Source organism: Corylus avellana, chromosome ca4 (assembly GCF_901000735.1).
Source record: "Corylus avellana chromosome ca4, CavTom2PMs-1.0".
NCBI classification, from domain to species: Eukaryota; Viridiplantae; Streptophyta; class Magnoliopsida; order Fagales; family Betulaceae; genus Corylus; species Corylus avellana.
In genome coordinates this window covers 12,039,613-12,056,410 of record NC_081544.1, presented here as the reverse complement: position 1 = coordinate 12,056,410, position 16,798 = coordinate 12,039,613, and the positions used below count along the sequence as shown (strand labels likewise).

Genomic DNA, 16,798 nt, shown 5'->3' with positions numbered 1-16,798 from the left:
CTATGGTCCTAGTGGAATTATCAAAACATCTAGCATTTCTTTCATTCCAAATACACCACATAAGACATAGAGGAATCATCTTCCACACCACCGCGCTTCGAGCTCGTCCTCCCGCCCACCAACATAGCAAACAAGTCCCTCACCCGGCAAGGCATGACCCAATGCAACCCAAACCTCTGAAAAATCATGTGCCAAAGAGCACTTGCAAGCTCACAGTGAAGAAGAAGATGATCGACTGACTCTCCGTTCTTCTTACACATACAACACCACTCCACTACCACTATGTTCCTCTTGCGCAACGTATCATGAGTCAATATTTTCCCTAGGGCTGCAGTCCACCCGAAAAAAGCCACCCGCTGAGGCGCCTTAGTACGCCAGATGCTCTTCCAAGGAAACTCCTCTTGACTAGAAAAGGACAAGGCCTTGTAGAACGACTTAACCTCGAACTTGCCCTGCTTGGACGAAGACCAGCAAATACGATCTACACTGCCTAATGAAACCTTGCAAGAATACAACCGCTCAAAGAAAGGAGAAACCAAATCCACCTCCCAATCTTGGACCGATCGTATGAAAATGACATTCCACTCAACAACCCCATTCCTCCCAATAAAATTATCCTTCACCCAAGCATCTTTGTGTCTAGCGATATTGAATAAGGACGGGAAAGCTTGCTTCAAAGAATTGTCCCCACACCAAATATCATGCCAGAAACGAACTTTCGATCCCTCCCCCACCTCAAACCGAATACCTTTGGCAAAGGAATTCCACCCATTCCGAATATGCTTCCAAAGACCCACACCATGAGAGCCCGAAGCATCCTTCGTGCACCACCCACCTTCTTGGTCTTCATACTTAGCTTCGATCACCTTACACCAAAGAGCCCCGTTCTCATTTGCGTATCTCCAAAGCCATTTCCCCAAAAGAGCTTGATTAAACTGGTGCAACTTCCGAATGCCAAGACCCCCATAGCGAAGCGGGCTGCAAACTTGGTTCCAACTTACAAGATGCAACTTGGGCTCATCCCCAATTCCTCCCCATAAGAAATCTCTTTGGACTTTCTCAATCCTTTTAGCTACACTTGCCGGAATCGGAAACAGAGACAAAAAGTAAGTCGGAAGATTAGCCAAAGTGCTCTTAATGAGGGTTAAGCGACCTCCTTTAGAAAGATACATTCTCTTCCAACCTGCCAACTGACGCTCCATCTTTTCGATCACTTCATTCCACATAGCCGTATCCTTGTACGACGCCCCTAGAGGGAGACCCAAATACTTCATAGGCAAATCGGCAACACTACACCCAAGGATGTTAGCTAAAACCCCAATGTTCTCCACCTCACCAATGGCCACAATCTTTGATTTTCCCAGATTCACTCTCAAACCAGAAACAGCTTCAAAACATAAGAGAATGAGACGAACATACCGGATTTGCTCGATAGAGTCTTCACAAAAAATCAAGGTATCATCCGCAAATAAGGAATGGGAGACCATCAACTCCGACAAGACCCTATTTCCCACCGAGAAACCCTTCAAAAGGCCTTGGTCAACCGTCGCATTCACCATCTTACTCAAAGCCTCCATAACCAACACAAACAATAACGGTGAGAGAGGATCCCCTTGCCGGATTCCCCTCGAACTATTAAAGAACCCTTCCGGAGAACCATTCACAAGAATGGAGAATCTTACCGTCTTGATACGCCACTCTATCCAAGCCCTCCACCTCTCGCCAAACCCACATCTATGCAGCAAATACAAAACAAAGTCCCAATTTACATGGTCATAGGCCTTTTCCAAGTCCAATTTACAAAGAACACCTGGCACCCCTGATTTCATGCGACTATCCACACATTCATTTTAGCCAAGAGAGGGATGTTTACCATTAGATCTTTCTATAACGTCCTTGTACCTCATGATAGCACCCCCTTTCCTTGGTAGTGTATTTGGCGGAGTAAGGTCCCTTTATGTAACACCCCTGTTCTAAGTGGTATGATATTGTCTGCTTTGAGCTAAGCCCGCACGGTTTTATTATTGGATTTTGGGCCATTCTCAACTGAAGTTGGAGGCCTATTGGTGTTTTGTCATTGTTTTGAGTGGCTACTCGGCTGAAGTAAGATTGCTCCTATCACTCCAGCGACGATGTGAGTGGTGCATGGAGGTGTGTTGGGTGCGATCTTCCTTGGGGGTTGTCGCGTAAGGTTGTGGATGGCGAAGCGGTGTTTCGTGGAGGCTTATTCCTGTATTTTTTTGGTGGTGGAAGGTATGTCTGAGCTCTGGCCGGAGAAAAGGTTAAGATTTTTAATGGTAGTGGTCTTGGGCTACAAATGCTCCGCATGGTTGGCTCGATGGTGGAAGAGTTATTGTGCAATCCTAGGTTCGAGTTTGTCATTTCCTCTCAAGAGGGGTCGAAGGTGCTCGTTGTCTGGGTAGGGCTACTGTTTCTTGGAAGTGGCTATCTACGCCGTCGGTGGTCGGAGTGGGTGGTTTTTGTCCCCTGAGGGCCATGAAGGGAGGGGATGGAGCCGAGTTGTTGGGGAGATGAGAAAGGTTTTGACCTTTATTGAAACCACAGTTGGGTCTTCACCATATGATGTTTCCTCTCTGGTGTGGAAGAAGTTTGGGAAGCAGGGTGAGCCTGGTTTGGGTATGGCTCTACCGCCCAACATAGGTCCAATGCTTGAGGGAAGGTGGCGTGCCTTGTTGGTGTTGTAGTCGAAGGGATCGTTTTGCAGAAGGGTTTGTTGACTTTTCTTGGGTGTGGAAGGATCAGCTTGTGAGTTTGAATTCTGAGTTGGTTCGAGCTTTGGGGGTCTTTTTGGACGTCTTGAAGGAACTTGGGCTTTCTCTGAAGCCCAAGCATGTTGGGTGCTTTTCCTTGGTGCGTGATTGGCTGAGTTGGGCTACCCTTCACAAGCCCAAACAGAAGCCCAAGTTCAAGCCTCAGATCCTTTCCTCTAAGTTCAGGGTCTATTAGGGTTTGGTTAAGGGTTGTAGGGCCTTGAGCGTGTCCAACCTTGTTTTTGTTTCACTTGTGGTGGTTATGTTCCTGGTTGCTTTGCCGGCGATGGTTCTACTTTCGGTGACCACAAATGAAGCCTTTGTTCAGTCTCCATCGGTAGATTCCATAGTTGAGGGATCTCAGCCTCCAACGGAGATTCCAAATTTGATGGTGGCGTGAGTGGTTGTCTCTATCAATTTAGATTCTGGCCTGGTCGCCGTTGTCTCTGGCAATAGACCTCATCGGTGGTTCATCTTCGTCGGTTATTGGTAAGTCTTCCTTGGCAACTGACTTCTTTGAGTGTTTGTTTCTCTCCTCTCCGTACCGAAGACGATTTCGGGGAGGGGAAGGTAGTAGTTGGTGATCATGGGTTGGATGGGGGATGTCTTTTTGTGGGGTTTCAAGTGATTTTTTTGTGCCTTTGGGGTGTTTGTGGGGTCTTACTTGGTTGCTTCTGTTGGGTTTTGGGGGTGTTTTTGGAGGGTTTTTGTTGGGGTTTGTCTGTTGTATTGTTCCTGTGAGCGTAGAGCCGCCTTGTTGTATGGCTTCAGGTGGGTTTTGGATGTCTTTAGTGTGATTGTGGGGTCTTTCTTGGTTGTTTCTGTTGGGTTTGGAGGGTGTTTGGGAGGATTTTTGCTGGGGTTTGCTGTTTCTTGGGTTTTGGGCTTGTAAAAGCTTGTGTATTTGGCCCGTGTATTTCATGGCGCCTTACGCTTTTTCAATGAAGTTCTCATTAATCAAAAAAAAAAGAAGCCTAAAATAGTAGAGATCTATTCGCCTGTTGGAAAAGGGGTGTGGTAGTCTTCAAGGTTCAACAATGTGGAAGATGGTTTTATTTGTTTTTGTGGTGTCTTTGTAGGGAAAGAAATGACATAAATTTTGAAGTGCGTGAAAGGAAGGTGGTGGAACAAGTCTTTCTTTTTCAAAACTGTTTTCACTAGACAACTACTCTAGATCTTAATGTGCTTATTCGACTTAGCTACTTACTTCACACTCCTATTTCCTCTTCCTATGAGTGTTGCAAACTGTATTGAGAAGCTCCAACGTGATTTCTACATAGGGTGAGCTAGGTGAAGAATTCAAATATCACTTGGTGAGATGGTCTATGGTTTGTTCACCAATCTCTGTGGGAGGATTAGGGGATAGGAACTTGCTGAGGTTCAATCTTGCTCGCTTAAGTAAATGGCTTTGGCGCTATGGGCTTGAGGGAGAGCATTGGTGGATAGTGATGGTGGACTCTCGAAATGAAAGTTTACGGGGAGGGTGGTGTTCTAGTGAGCCTATTGGGGCATGTGGGCGGGTTTAAAGAAGAAAATTATGAGAGGTTGGGGGAAGTTTTGTAGTCATACTAGATTTGATGTGGGAAATGGCCCAAAGGTTAGATTCTGGCATGATCTTTGGTGTGGGGATACAACCCTCAAGGAAGCCTTTCCAGTTTTATTTGGTGTTGCTTGCCCAAAGGTTGCTTCTGTGGCAACTCACGCGGAATTTCTAGTAAGTACTATTCAGTGGAATGTGAACTTTGTTAGAGTGGCTCTTGATTTGAAGGTTGTAGCCTTTTCCTTGTTGTTTATGGTGTTGTATATAGTGAGAATGAGACGGGAAAGGGGAGGACAAGTTGTGGTGCCTTTCAAAAGAGGGTTGTTTGGTATTAAATCCTTCTACAGTGTCATGGGTAGTCATGATGGTTTCTGTTTTCCTTGGAAAAGTGTTTGGCAGACTAAGGTTTTATTGAGGGTGGCCTTTTTGGTTGGTTTGAGGCCTAGGAAAGATCCTTATTATGGACAATTTCCGGAAGTGGCGGTCATTGTGGTTGTTGGTGTTGTATGTGTGAAAGGAATGGGGTGTCCATGGACCATCTTTTGCTTCATTGTGAGGTTGCTTGTACCATTAAGAATGTTTTCTTCATTTGATTTGTGTTGTCTTGGGTATGCCTAGACGAGTAGTTGATTTGTATGGTTGTTGATGGATAGTCAGCAGCACTCTGAGTGCTGTTGTGTGGAAGATGGTGCCTTTGTGTCTTTTATGGTGTCTAATGTCTATAGAGGTAAATGAATGATAGAAGTTTTGAGGATTGTGGGAGAACTTTAATGGAGATTAAGTTTTTATTTTTCAACATATTGTACCTTTCGACAGTTGCTTTTGTTTCTCTTTTAGTGATTAATTATCATGATTTTTTTTGTTCTTTTTGCCCCTATAACTTGGTGGCTTCTCTTGTATAATTCATGTGTACATGGAGGCACTTTACTCTTTTAATGATATCTTGATTAGTTATAAAGAAAAACTTTTATTTTTTTAGTTGTCTTGTGCAGTTTGTGTAAACTTTTACGTTTTCAACTGAAAATGCTCGATGCATATTTCAGTTCCCAAGCTTGGTGAGTTGTTTTCTGTAGCTTTACATTGTTTTTTGACTTTCCTATTTTGTCCTTTGGCTTTCAGTGCAAACGAGAAGGTTATATTGAAAAGATCAAGAATGAGGAAGGTGAAGGATGTAATATTCATGGATCAATTGAAGTTAATAAAGTTGCTGGAAAGTTTGATTTTGCACTTGGGAAAAGCTTTCAGCATGCAGTTGTTCAGGGACACGATTTGCTTGGTTTCCAACAGGGTAGTTATAATGTAAGATTACCTTAGTACCAAAAATTCTTTGGTTTAAACAAAATCTTCTTTTATGGAATTTTAACATAGCTTTATCATTTTTCCTGGAGTATTATGTTCTAAATTTGAGATCACGACTGTTTTAACTGTCTTGTGCACGATACAGATCAGTCACAGGATCAACAAATTAGCTTTTGGTGACTACTTTCCTGGCTTGGTAAATCCCCTTGATGGGTAATTGTTTCTTTCTTCTCCTGCATTGCTTTTTACATGTTTAGAAATGCTGGAAGTATTCTATATTGCATTAATGCATACTGGTTCAAATTGAATAAAGCCAGAAACACTGTTTCTAGTTGAATGTTTTATAAAAAAGTGCATAGGCTGTATCATATAAAACTGCTGTATTGAATCAAATCTGGCTTTTGAAAATTCTGATGAATGCAACCTCTTCCAAATTGGGAATTGCATTTTCTATATGCCATTTTTTTTTTTCCATAGTCATGTTTACTCATTTCTTCTTGTCTTTCTTCCTCTTAATATTACAAGAATTACCAAAAAAAAGTGAAATAGTTATATAGTTCAAAGTGTTAAGCGTCTATTAAATAGCCTCTTCTATTATTTTATTTAGGCAAGTAAGGAACCCTTAAATCAAAATTTATTGGATATAATATGTTATTTACATTTTTCACTTCTCAACGCCTTGTAGGGTGCAATGGGTACATGAAACACCAAATGGTATGCACCAATATTTCATCAAGGTTGGTATTATGTTCTTGTTATGTTTCTGTCTTTGAGGTTTCATAAACAAATGCTGAATGATCATTTCCTATGTATAGAAATTTCTTTTTTCATTTATTAATTTTGAGGTTTATATTCTGAAAACTAAGAAGTGATATAAATTTAATATTTGAATTAAATGCAAGAACATACAATCAATATCGGTGTTATAGTTTGTATGAATGGTTTACACACAAAAGGCAGAGGCAATTATATTATTCAACTTATCTTTAACCTAATACAAGAATCCTATTATATAGGATTAGGGAAATACCATAAAGACTAAATTATCTCCAAAACTCTAATGACTCAAACCATAACTCTTCTAGCACTCCCCCTCAAGCTGGAGCATATACATCATATGAATCCAGCTTGGAAGATACAAGCAAACGAAAAACAACTAGAAAAACATTCCCCCTCAAGCTGGAACAATTTGGAGCACACAATACAAATCACAAGATAATTAAATAAAACTTCAACACTGGTCGAAAACTCATCGGAAACTTGAACAACCAAGATTTGATCGGATCTCACCGCAAAACACCAAGGCCGGTCGGATACAACGATCTTGGGATCGGTTCTCGCCGTAAAACACCAAGGCCGGTCAGATACATCGGTCACAACATTGGATTGGTTCTTGCCGGAGAATCCAAGGCCGGTTGGATACATCGATCAATAACAACTTGGGATTGGTTCTCGCTGCAAAACACTAAGGCCGGTCGGATACATCGATCACCAACAACCAACAACCAACAATAATTTTTTATTTTTTATTTTTTTTCACATGATTAACTAACGAGTTTTGCCGGCAAATAGCTACTGGAAAAAAAAAAAAACTTTGCCGGAGCTTCAAAACTGGCTGGAGACAGGTAGACCACCCCGGCAGAGCCAAAAACAGAAGAAAAAACAGCAGAAAAGTCAAACTGAACAGTTGCCGGAGCTTTGCCGGACCTTCGCTGGAGCTCGCCGGAGAAGACAGAATATTCCGCCCACTTCAAAAACAGCAACTACAGCATTAAATGATGATCACAGATCAACGTTTCAACAACAAAAACATCAAACAGCCGGATTTTTTTTTTCTCTGATGGCCACTGCAACTTCACCGGCCACCACAGAACATGCCGGTCATCACACCCAGCAACAAGAACTCGCACCCCAGCAGCAACGACATTGATTTTTTTTTTTTTTTTTTTTTTCTTTCTTTCTTCACCAGAGGTGTTCCTCTGGTCACTGTAAAACAAAAAAAATTCTGCTACCAAGGCACTGCCCGTGTGGGCATTATGCCCACATGGGCAGTGCTGCCACCAGAAAAGCACTTTACAAAACAACACAAATATAGCGGAAAAATACTACTACAAACAAAGGGTGCCCAGATTCAAACCCTAAGGCTCTAATACCTTAACTCTTCTAACAATCGGAAAAGTTTATGATGATTGTAGATCTTGGGCTGCTGTAACACATTGTATCTAAATTGTCTATGGAGTTTTTTATAAAATAATCATGTGCTTAACTCATTTAAGGAATGGTGTTGTTTTATCAGATCATTGAATATATTATAACATCTTATGGATTTCCCACTAACATTGTTGATAGTCGTAATCAGAATCATATATATATTTTGATGATGAGGAACCTTTGTGGTAGTCTTGAACATCTGGTTGAAGAATTTTGGTCTTATATTCTTTGTGACTGTTGTTTGGAAATCAGCATGGATCTTTATACTTTTCTTATAAATTTGTCAGGTGGTCCCTACTATATACACTGACATTCGAGGTCGTACCATCCAGTCAAATCAGGTACATTGAAGATGACATAATCTTATTCTTTTATTTTATTGATTAGATCTACTATATGCCTGAGATGCACCTTCAATGGTTTTGTACAGTATTCTGTGACAGAGCATTTTAGGAGTTCCGAATCGGGTCACTTTTTTCAGTCTCTTCCTGGAATTTTCTTCTTTTATGACATTTCTCCCGTTAAGGTTGGTATCTATGTTCACAGCTAACAGGCCATTTGGAAGTGTGATTTTGGAGTCTCTCATGATTATTGGGGTGGTTTAGGTGTCATTGATGAAAGATTATGTTTCTTTTTCCATTTTCACATGTTTAGTTTTGTTTCCATTCGAAAGAAAAATTATAAATGCACATTATCATAGCTGCATCTCCACTCATGATAAGGACCAAAAAGGAGAAAAATCTGCGGATGAAAGGAAGCTGAGGTAGATTAAGATATATATATATAGCGGTATATTCCAACAACCCCAACATGGAAGTTATCATACAAGTATCAGTAGTTCTTTGCACTTCTGGATAGATAAATAAGGGGCTATTATTATGTCACTTGAGATAAACTAAAAAATCAGATGCATCATAATATTCCAGATCATCTTTTACGTTTTATATTGCAGGTGACTTTCAAGGAGGAGCATGTTCCTTTTTTACACTTTTTGACCAACATTTCTGCAATAATTGGAGGTACTGTTCTTTCTCTTTCTCTCTCTCTCTCTCTCTCTCTCTCTCTCTCTCCCTAGACATAAGCATGTATACATTTCAACCAAGTATTTCATTTAAGAAAACATATGAAGGGTTCTCTCTTCTAGTAGTGAAGATTTATGTTTCTATAGACCAGATGCATTACCTGGATGTTGGTTTATTACTTAAGATCTCTTATCTCTTTGTTTAGGTATTTTCACAGTTGCGGGAATAATAGATTCATTCATCTATCACAGTCAAAAAGTAATCAAGAAAAAAATGTAAACTGGCAAATATATAGCCTGATATTGTCGCCATTCTGCACGTGTTGCTCCAATATTCTGGTTGGTTTTCTGCAGGAGAAAATTGTGGGGTAGGGAAATCGTTGAAATCATTTTCTTATGAGGATTATTAATTGATGTTGTAATTATATATTAAATTCATGTGACTTATTTCTTCACGGAATGAATTGTGTCAAAATTCTTTTTTCATTTTGTCAAATCGCTCACTTTTATTTTCCCCTTCAATTCATTCATTCATAGATCCACTTGCCAATTGGTTTTTCACGAAACTTTGGATGGGATTGTGAATCTGATGCACATGTCCAGTGAAGAAAACCCAACTTACAATATCTAAATGTTGTTTGAAACAATAAGAGGCCTACTGAGATCAAATTTTAGCAGGGTTTTTTTTCCAGAAAAATCTTTCCTTCGTGTTTATGCATGTAGCCAGGGGTTTGAAAATCTTGATTGCACCAAGTTTTTAATGTGAAAAGCCTAAAATATTAAACATTTGTCATATATAGTTTTGGGAGCATAGCAAAGTTTTGTTTTTTTGTCCGCTAAAGTTGAAATGTTATACTTTATAAACCATCTCTATGATAATTAGGCCTAGTACTCAAGGATGATAAACTTTCATATTGATGGTAACTTGGTGAAGCTTCCGATGGATATCTAAGGGTTCGTTTGGGAGTGTGTTTTTTAAAAAAGAATTTACGTTTTTAAACCAAATCGCAATTTTAGAGTGTTTAAGATTGCGATTTTAAAAATATAAATTTTAAAATCGTGGAAAAATTTGCGATTTTTATAAGCTGACAATGGGGTGCTTATTTAAAAAAGTGTAAATTTAAACCAAAAGCACGATTTCGCTTAAAACAATATTTGGCGCAATATTTACCTATTTGGCCATGAAACTGCAATTATATGCTAATATAATTGATTTAAAAAAGTAGCGATTTTAAAAACGCAATTTTTAAAAATATAATTTTTAAAATCGCACTTCCAAATGGGCCCTAAGTTTGCAAGAAAATGTGTGTAGATTAATAAAACGATAAATAAAGCAAGAGAATAAATAAGCATGAAAAAATAATTTTTTAAAAAGTAGGAAGAAGAAAGGAAAAGAAGATGAAGAGAAGAAGAATGTTGGAACTGGTAGCTCATATTAATACCAGTAGAAGGCCAAGTAGACGTTCACGCAGTGGGAGTCTATTGGTCCATGGGCATAATTAAGTTTGCGCGGGGGGGAATGATTAGGTTGTGGGGGTGCGGGGGCAACGCCTCCACGGTACGGGATATTTTAGGAATTTCCTTAATAAGTCCGTACAAATAGGGTTTAGGGTTTTTCTATATATATATGTATGATGTAACCTTAAATCATTAAGAGTAAAAATATAGCCGCCTCTCTGTGGACGTAGGCAAATTGTTGAACCACGTTAAATTTGTGTTTTTGACTCTCTTTTTGATTCTATATTGTTCATTAATTATTGTGCATGGTAACAACAAAGAAAATAATAAAGTAATAGAATAAATGAGTGTAGAAAATGAAATTATGGCAGTGTTTCTTAATGTGTTTTTGGAGGGTGTTTTTTGTTTTTAGTTTAAAAAAGTGTTCCGATGTGATGTTTTTGGAGGGTGTTCAGATGTTTTGGTGAATTTTTATTTTTTTATTTTTATGTTTTTAAGAGTGTTTTGTATTTTAGTTGTTTATTAATGTTTTTGTTTTTAAAAGAGAAGACAAAAAATTTAACAAACGAAGTCAAAAGTTTGGAGACAAAGAAAAAAAGAAAAAAGAAAAAAAAAAAAGGTTAATTGTAACCCGTTTCTTTCATTGTTTTGGGGGCATATCAATTTTTTTATTATTATTTTGTTTTTGGGTCTACCAAAGTAGAAATTTCATCATTTGTACAATCTTACTTGTAGTTAGGCCGAGTACTCATGGATGATGAACTTCAATATTGGATTTTAACTTTGGTAAGTCCTGTAATAAATATATAAACTTGCAAGAAACGAAGATGTTGGGAAAAATATAAAGATAAAGTAAGAGAATAAAGGCCTATGTACACAAAATAAAATAAAAAAAATTAAAAAATTAAAAAATAAAACTGATGAAGATGAAAAGAAAAGAAGATTTGGAGATGAAGAAATGAATAAAGAAAGAGAATAGAGGAATGTGTACACAAAGAAAAGAAGGTTTAGAGAAAAAGGAAGAAAGAAAGGAATAATCATGTTCTCACAGTTTTGGAAGCGTAGGAATGTTTTATATTTTCTACCGAATCATCCTTTATAAATCATCTTTGTGATGGTTAGAAGGCATGACAGATTTGTATTTTCTTTTACCAAAGAAGAAAAAATGCCACGACAAGCATAAAGTTGTATGACAGGTGCTATTATAAAAATACCAATCAAGAGCTACTAGATAGATAAATCATGCACATGAGCCAACTTACCTTCAATAGAATTTCAAGGATAAGTTAAAGGTCAATTTCCTTGCATTATTTAAAATTAAAGGTTTCAACTTTGAATATATATAGGACAATAACCCTTCTTAATTTTGTGGTCTTCAAGAGGATAAAGGTTTATTAATTAAGTGCCGTGCAAATTCTGATCTTTGAAAAAAATAAAATTAGTACTGCCGACAATCGTAACCCACAAGCATTGAGCCTCACTTGAAAAGCATGGGTCAGATGAGTATAGAATATGCTTTAACATTGTCAAGAAAACCCAACTTACAATAAGAGTCTGATTGAGATCAAATTTTAGCAGGATGTTTCCCCAAAAATCTTTAATTTTTTTTTTAAATTTAAATTTAAATTTTTTTTTAAATGTTTTTAGCCAGGGGTTTGACAATCTTGATTGCACCCAATGGATAATGCGCAAAGCCATCTCTAAAATATTAAAGATTTCTAGGAATTGCATTCGCTTTTGTTTTCCCTTCATTTTCTATGCATGTACTCAGGCATAGCTATGTTGGTTCTAAATCTCTTCCAACCCCGTCCCATACCTTCATTTTGTGGGTTTGATAAGAAATGATAACAGAAGATGATAGGGCACAAAACTAAAGGCTCATTCACTATTATTCCTCAAAATAACTAGCAAGAAAATAATGTGAAGTGTAGAGATAAAGAAAAAGCAAGAGAATAAAGAAGCATGCACATATATTTAAAAAAAAAAAAAAAAAGAAAGATGTGGAGACCTATAGAAAAGGACGCTATCTAATGAAAGATAAATGAAAGATAGGTAGCTAAAGATAATAATAAAACTATCTAACGAAAGATAAATGAATGACAATGATAAGATATAACAAGAATGATTAAATAGCTAAAGCTTTATTCAAGCGTTGAGCTATCGTTGCCGCTTCATAATATTCTTGCCCTTGCGCTTACTTTCTTTGGTCATCGCTGTTAAAAATTAGAAATTTTGGGACCGTAGCAAAGTTTTTTTTTTTTTTTTTTCTTCCATGAAATTAGAAGTTTTATCCTTTATAAACCATCTCTATTATTGTTAGGCCTAGTACTCAAGGATAATGAACTTCAATATTGGTGCTAACTTGGTGAGGCTTGCAATAGATATCTAAGATTGCTAGAAAAGAGGATGTGGAGATTAAAAAAAAAAAAAGGAATAAAGGAGCACGTATAAAAGGAAAAGAAAAGGAGGAAGCAAAAAGAAAGAGATTTAAAGACGAAGAAAATGAGCATGTATGAAAAGAAATAACAGGTTTGTTTGTTACTGTATTTTGGAGTGTTTTTAGTTTTTAACTTGTAAAAGTGTTCTGACGTACCAAAAATTAGAAAAAAAAAATGTATTTTTAATAGTGCTTTGTTTTTAAATTGTTTGTTAATGTTTTTATTTTGAGAAAAGAAAATGACAGACAAAACAAACTTAACCGATGAACCCCCCAAAGGTTTGAAGGCGAAGGAAAAATAAAATTAAGTAGGTTTATTATAACCTGTTTCTCCATACCTTTTTTAGGGACACAACAAATTTTTGTTTTGTCTACAACAGTAGAAATTTCATCTTTTATAAACCATCTAAACTTGCAAGAAACAAAATTGTGGAGAAAAAGAAAAGATAGAGAAAGAGAATAAAGGACTATGTACATAGAGAGAGAAAAATTGATGAAGAAGAAAAGAAAAGAAGATGTGGAGATGAAGAAGCAGACAAATTCAAGAGAATAGAGAAACCTGCACCTATAAAGAAAAGAATGTTTGGAGAGTTAAAAAAAAAAAAGAAAGGAATAATTATGTTCATTATAAATCATGCAATCACATGAGTTTGGGAAGCATAGCAATATTGTTTTATTTCTTCTACCAAATCATCCTTTGTAAACCATCTTTGTGATTTGTATTTTCTCTTACCAAAGGAGAAAAAAAAAAGGTTTGCGTGATCAATTAAGGAGAAAGAAGGCACAACAAGATTGAAGTTGTATAACAGGTACTACACACTATCTCTCCCTCTCTCATTTTTTTCCTTGATAATGGTCTTTTCTATTGCTATTATGTTTGTGGTGATATTAATTAACATGTATTTCAAGGACTTTGTAAAAGCTCAAAAGCTAGCTGTTAATTTTTATAGTACCTGTTATTGGTCCATTCAAGTTTTCCTTTCGGCCATAGATCTACTTAGCAAGAAACCATTTTTGTATAGTTGGAAGTTGTTTCTTCCGAAAGGAAACCAATTAATTAATCAAGAGATATAAGATAGAAAAATAGATTAATCTAGCCAAAATCAAATTTACAAATATAAGCTTTTAAAGACAATTTCCTTGCTAGTTATATGATTAATCCACCCAAAATCAAAAACACTTTAAATATGATAAATCATGGATAATATGATCTTTTGTATATTTATCGATCTCACAATTCTTTATCCTATATGTTTATTAGGAAATCTTTAACAATTTTATGATTTCTGAAAAGGATTCCAAAAATCACCATGATAATCTCCTTTAATGACAACTGTACGTATATAGCCTTACAAAAGGAAAAGGAGATCCTTCTGAAATCACTTCAATAATTGCTTTAGCTTGGTTGGATTCTTAAATCAGTTTGTGGGCGAGTATTACTTGGAACTAATCTTTCCTTAGTCAAATTTACGTAAATGCCTAACCACCCTTTGGGTTTGTTTTGTGCCTCTGCGTGTGTGTGTTAGCAGGGAGTAAGTAAGATGGCGGGTGTCCATTGGCATCACGTGCAGCTCATAGATAAGCTGGAAAGTAGAGACGATTGCTTGCTGCTTCAAAAGTCAGTATTGAGAAGTCGCGACTACAAATGCGGGGAATGCAGTTTTTTGATTCATGAATCATGCCCCGAGCCAACAGATCACAACCGATCACATGATTTGAGAAGTACACACCACTTGATATCCATGAAAGAGGTGGAGAAGAATGGAGATGAGAAGAAAGTAGTAGTTTGCTCATTGTGCGACGAACCGGTATCGTCTCTGTTAATGTTAGGTAACAACGACAACATTAATAATAATGGGCCTACCTTTTATTACAAATGCTGCTTCCCCAACTGCACCTTTCTCATTCATCAACCATGTGCACAATTACCCCACTATAGACCAAAACACCCTCTACACATCACACACGGCTACCTTTTTCTCAAATTGCCAGAAGAGACTCAAAATCGTTGCGGTGCTTGCTTTAAAGTTTTCAGTAAACGCTTCTTTTACGAATGTATTGACTGCGATTATATGCTCGACATTAAATGTGCTTCTCGTTGGCGACTTGGTGCTAGAAAATGTAACCAACACACATTCAACCCCACTCGAAATTTGATCCACTTCACTTGTGAAGCGTGTGGTGTGCAACACAGTGACATCGCGTATCATTGTAACAACTGTCTAATTCTGATTCACTCTAGTTGTGCTAAATTTGTACATAGTGACACCATCAAAATTAGAGGACACGGTCACTCTCTCACTTGCACCTTCTCTTTTAGTCAAGTCAAAAAGCACAAGTGCGAAGTCTGTTGCGAAGAGGTGGATACAAAGTATGGAGCTTACTGTTGTGATGATCAGAAGTGTGACTACATTGCCCACTTACGGTGTGCATATTCGTTTAGGATCATGGGTGAGACTAATGATTTCATTGACTATGCTACTCATTTGGTCGAGGGCAATGCACTAAAAGAGGATGAAAAAGCTGCCCCTCAAGAGATAGAACATTCGAGTCATCCACAACATAAATTAATCATTAAGAATGAAGAGCTCCTGGATGTTAAGAGTTGTGCAGGGTGTATGCAATTTATAGTGTTGCCCCCATTTTATGGCTGTGTGCAGTGCAACTACTCTCTCCATATAAGATGTACTAAACTACCCCAAAAGGTTATGAGAGAATTGCATCACAAACACCCGCTCACCCTACATAATGTAAATTCCAATGTGCAAATGTTCACTTGTTGGGCTTGCAACCGAACTCGAAGTGGCTTCAGCTATAGATGTGTCGAGTGTTCGAATGATGATGGAGTATTTGATGCTCAATGTATTTTAATTCCAGAAGTCTTTCAACATAAAGGTCACCAGCATCACCTCTTCTTAGGTGAATTTAATCAACCAGAGTGCAATGCTTGTGGTCAAAGACCTGGTGACGCTCAGACATTTGATTGCACTACTTGTGGGTTTTGCTTGTGCATTAAATGTGCCACTCTTCCACTAGTAACTAAGCATAGATATGACACACATCTCCTATTTCTTACTTACGACGCTAAAGACGACATCGAAGAATATTATTGTCAAATTTGCGAAAAAGAAATGGATGGAAAACTATGGTTCTATTACTGTAAAAATTGTGATTTCACTGCTCATCCTCAATGTATTCTTGGAAGAACTTGTTTCGATTAGTTACATTTATTTATGTGACAGAGACATGGAGGGAGAACCTTATTGTATATAATTTAATTCAATATACATGAAGGGAGAATCTTTTTTCTTGTGAATGTAAAATATTTTGATATTTGATATTTTGAATGTAAAAATAATGTAAAATGTAAACCCTAAAATATATTTGATATTTTGAATTCTCAATGTCATACACGGCTACATGAGAGGGTGAGAAAAGACAAAAAACAAAAACAAAAATATTTTGATATTCTTCCCTATTCTCTATGTCATGCACGGCTACATGAGAGGCTGAGAAAATAGTCCCCCCCCCAACAAAAAAAAGTGTCTTGCAGTAATAAAACTTATATTGAAATAGGGACGGGACCTAAAAATAAAACTTTGCAAGTCCTATTAATTATAATTTACTCAACTTAACCTCTCCTTGAGTACTCAATCACATGATCATCCACAATACTTGTATTGAAGAATAAAATCTTTTAAGAGTATTTATTTTGGTAACCACTTAACTAAAATTATTAGGCATGAACTTAAACGATCAATTCTAGTAAATTATTTCAAGGAGATATTTATATTTCCTATGAAGAATAAGTTTTCTTACAATACTCAAAATTCAAGGTATGGATCTCAATTGGTAAATCAAAGTGATTATTATTTCGCATATGAGTCTACTATTCCCTCAAGATTAATATTATTTTCAATTAGTAGATATAAGAAATGCATTCAGGTGATGGCAATTTGTAGAACATATTCTTATGGTGGTTCATTTCAATGCATAAACATATATATGAAGTAGAAGAATCACTTTCAATGATCAACACAAACCATTCTATCATATAGTAT

At 37.1% G+C, this 16,798-nt stretch overlaps 1 protein-coding gene across 1 annotated transcript in view; it reads left to right on the top strand.

Moving 5' to 3' along the window:
- LOC132179464 (uncharacterized) overlaps positions 1-9,338 on the top strand; it is a 35,565-nt gene extending 26,227 nt beyond the window's left edge. The window contains exons 7-13 of the mRNA XM_059592194.1: positions 5,431-5,610; positions 5,756-5,823; positions 6,296-6,347; positions 8,109-8,162; positions 8,252-8,347; positions 8,774-8,840; positions 9,049-9,338. Of these exons, the coding sequence (XP_059448177.1) occupies positions 5,431-5,610; positions 5,756-5,823; positions 6,296-6,347; positions 8,109-8,162; positions 8,252-8,347; positions 8,774-8,840; positions 9,049-9,122 (591 nt within the window). The 3' untranslated portion in view covers positions 9,123-9,338. The remainder of the gene's footprint in view (positions 1-5,430; positions 5,611-5,755; positions 5,824-6,295; positions 6,348-8,108; positions 8,163-8,251; positions 8,348-8,773; positions 8,841-9,048) is intronic.
- Positions 9,339-16,798: the final 7,460 nt, after the last annotated feature.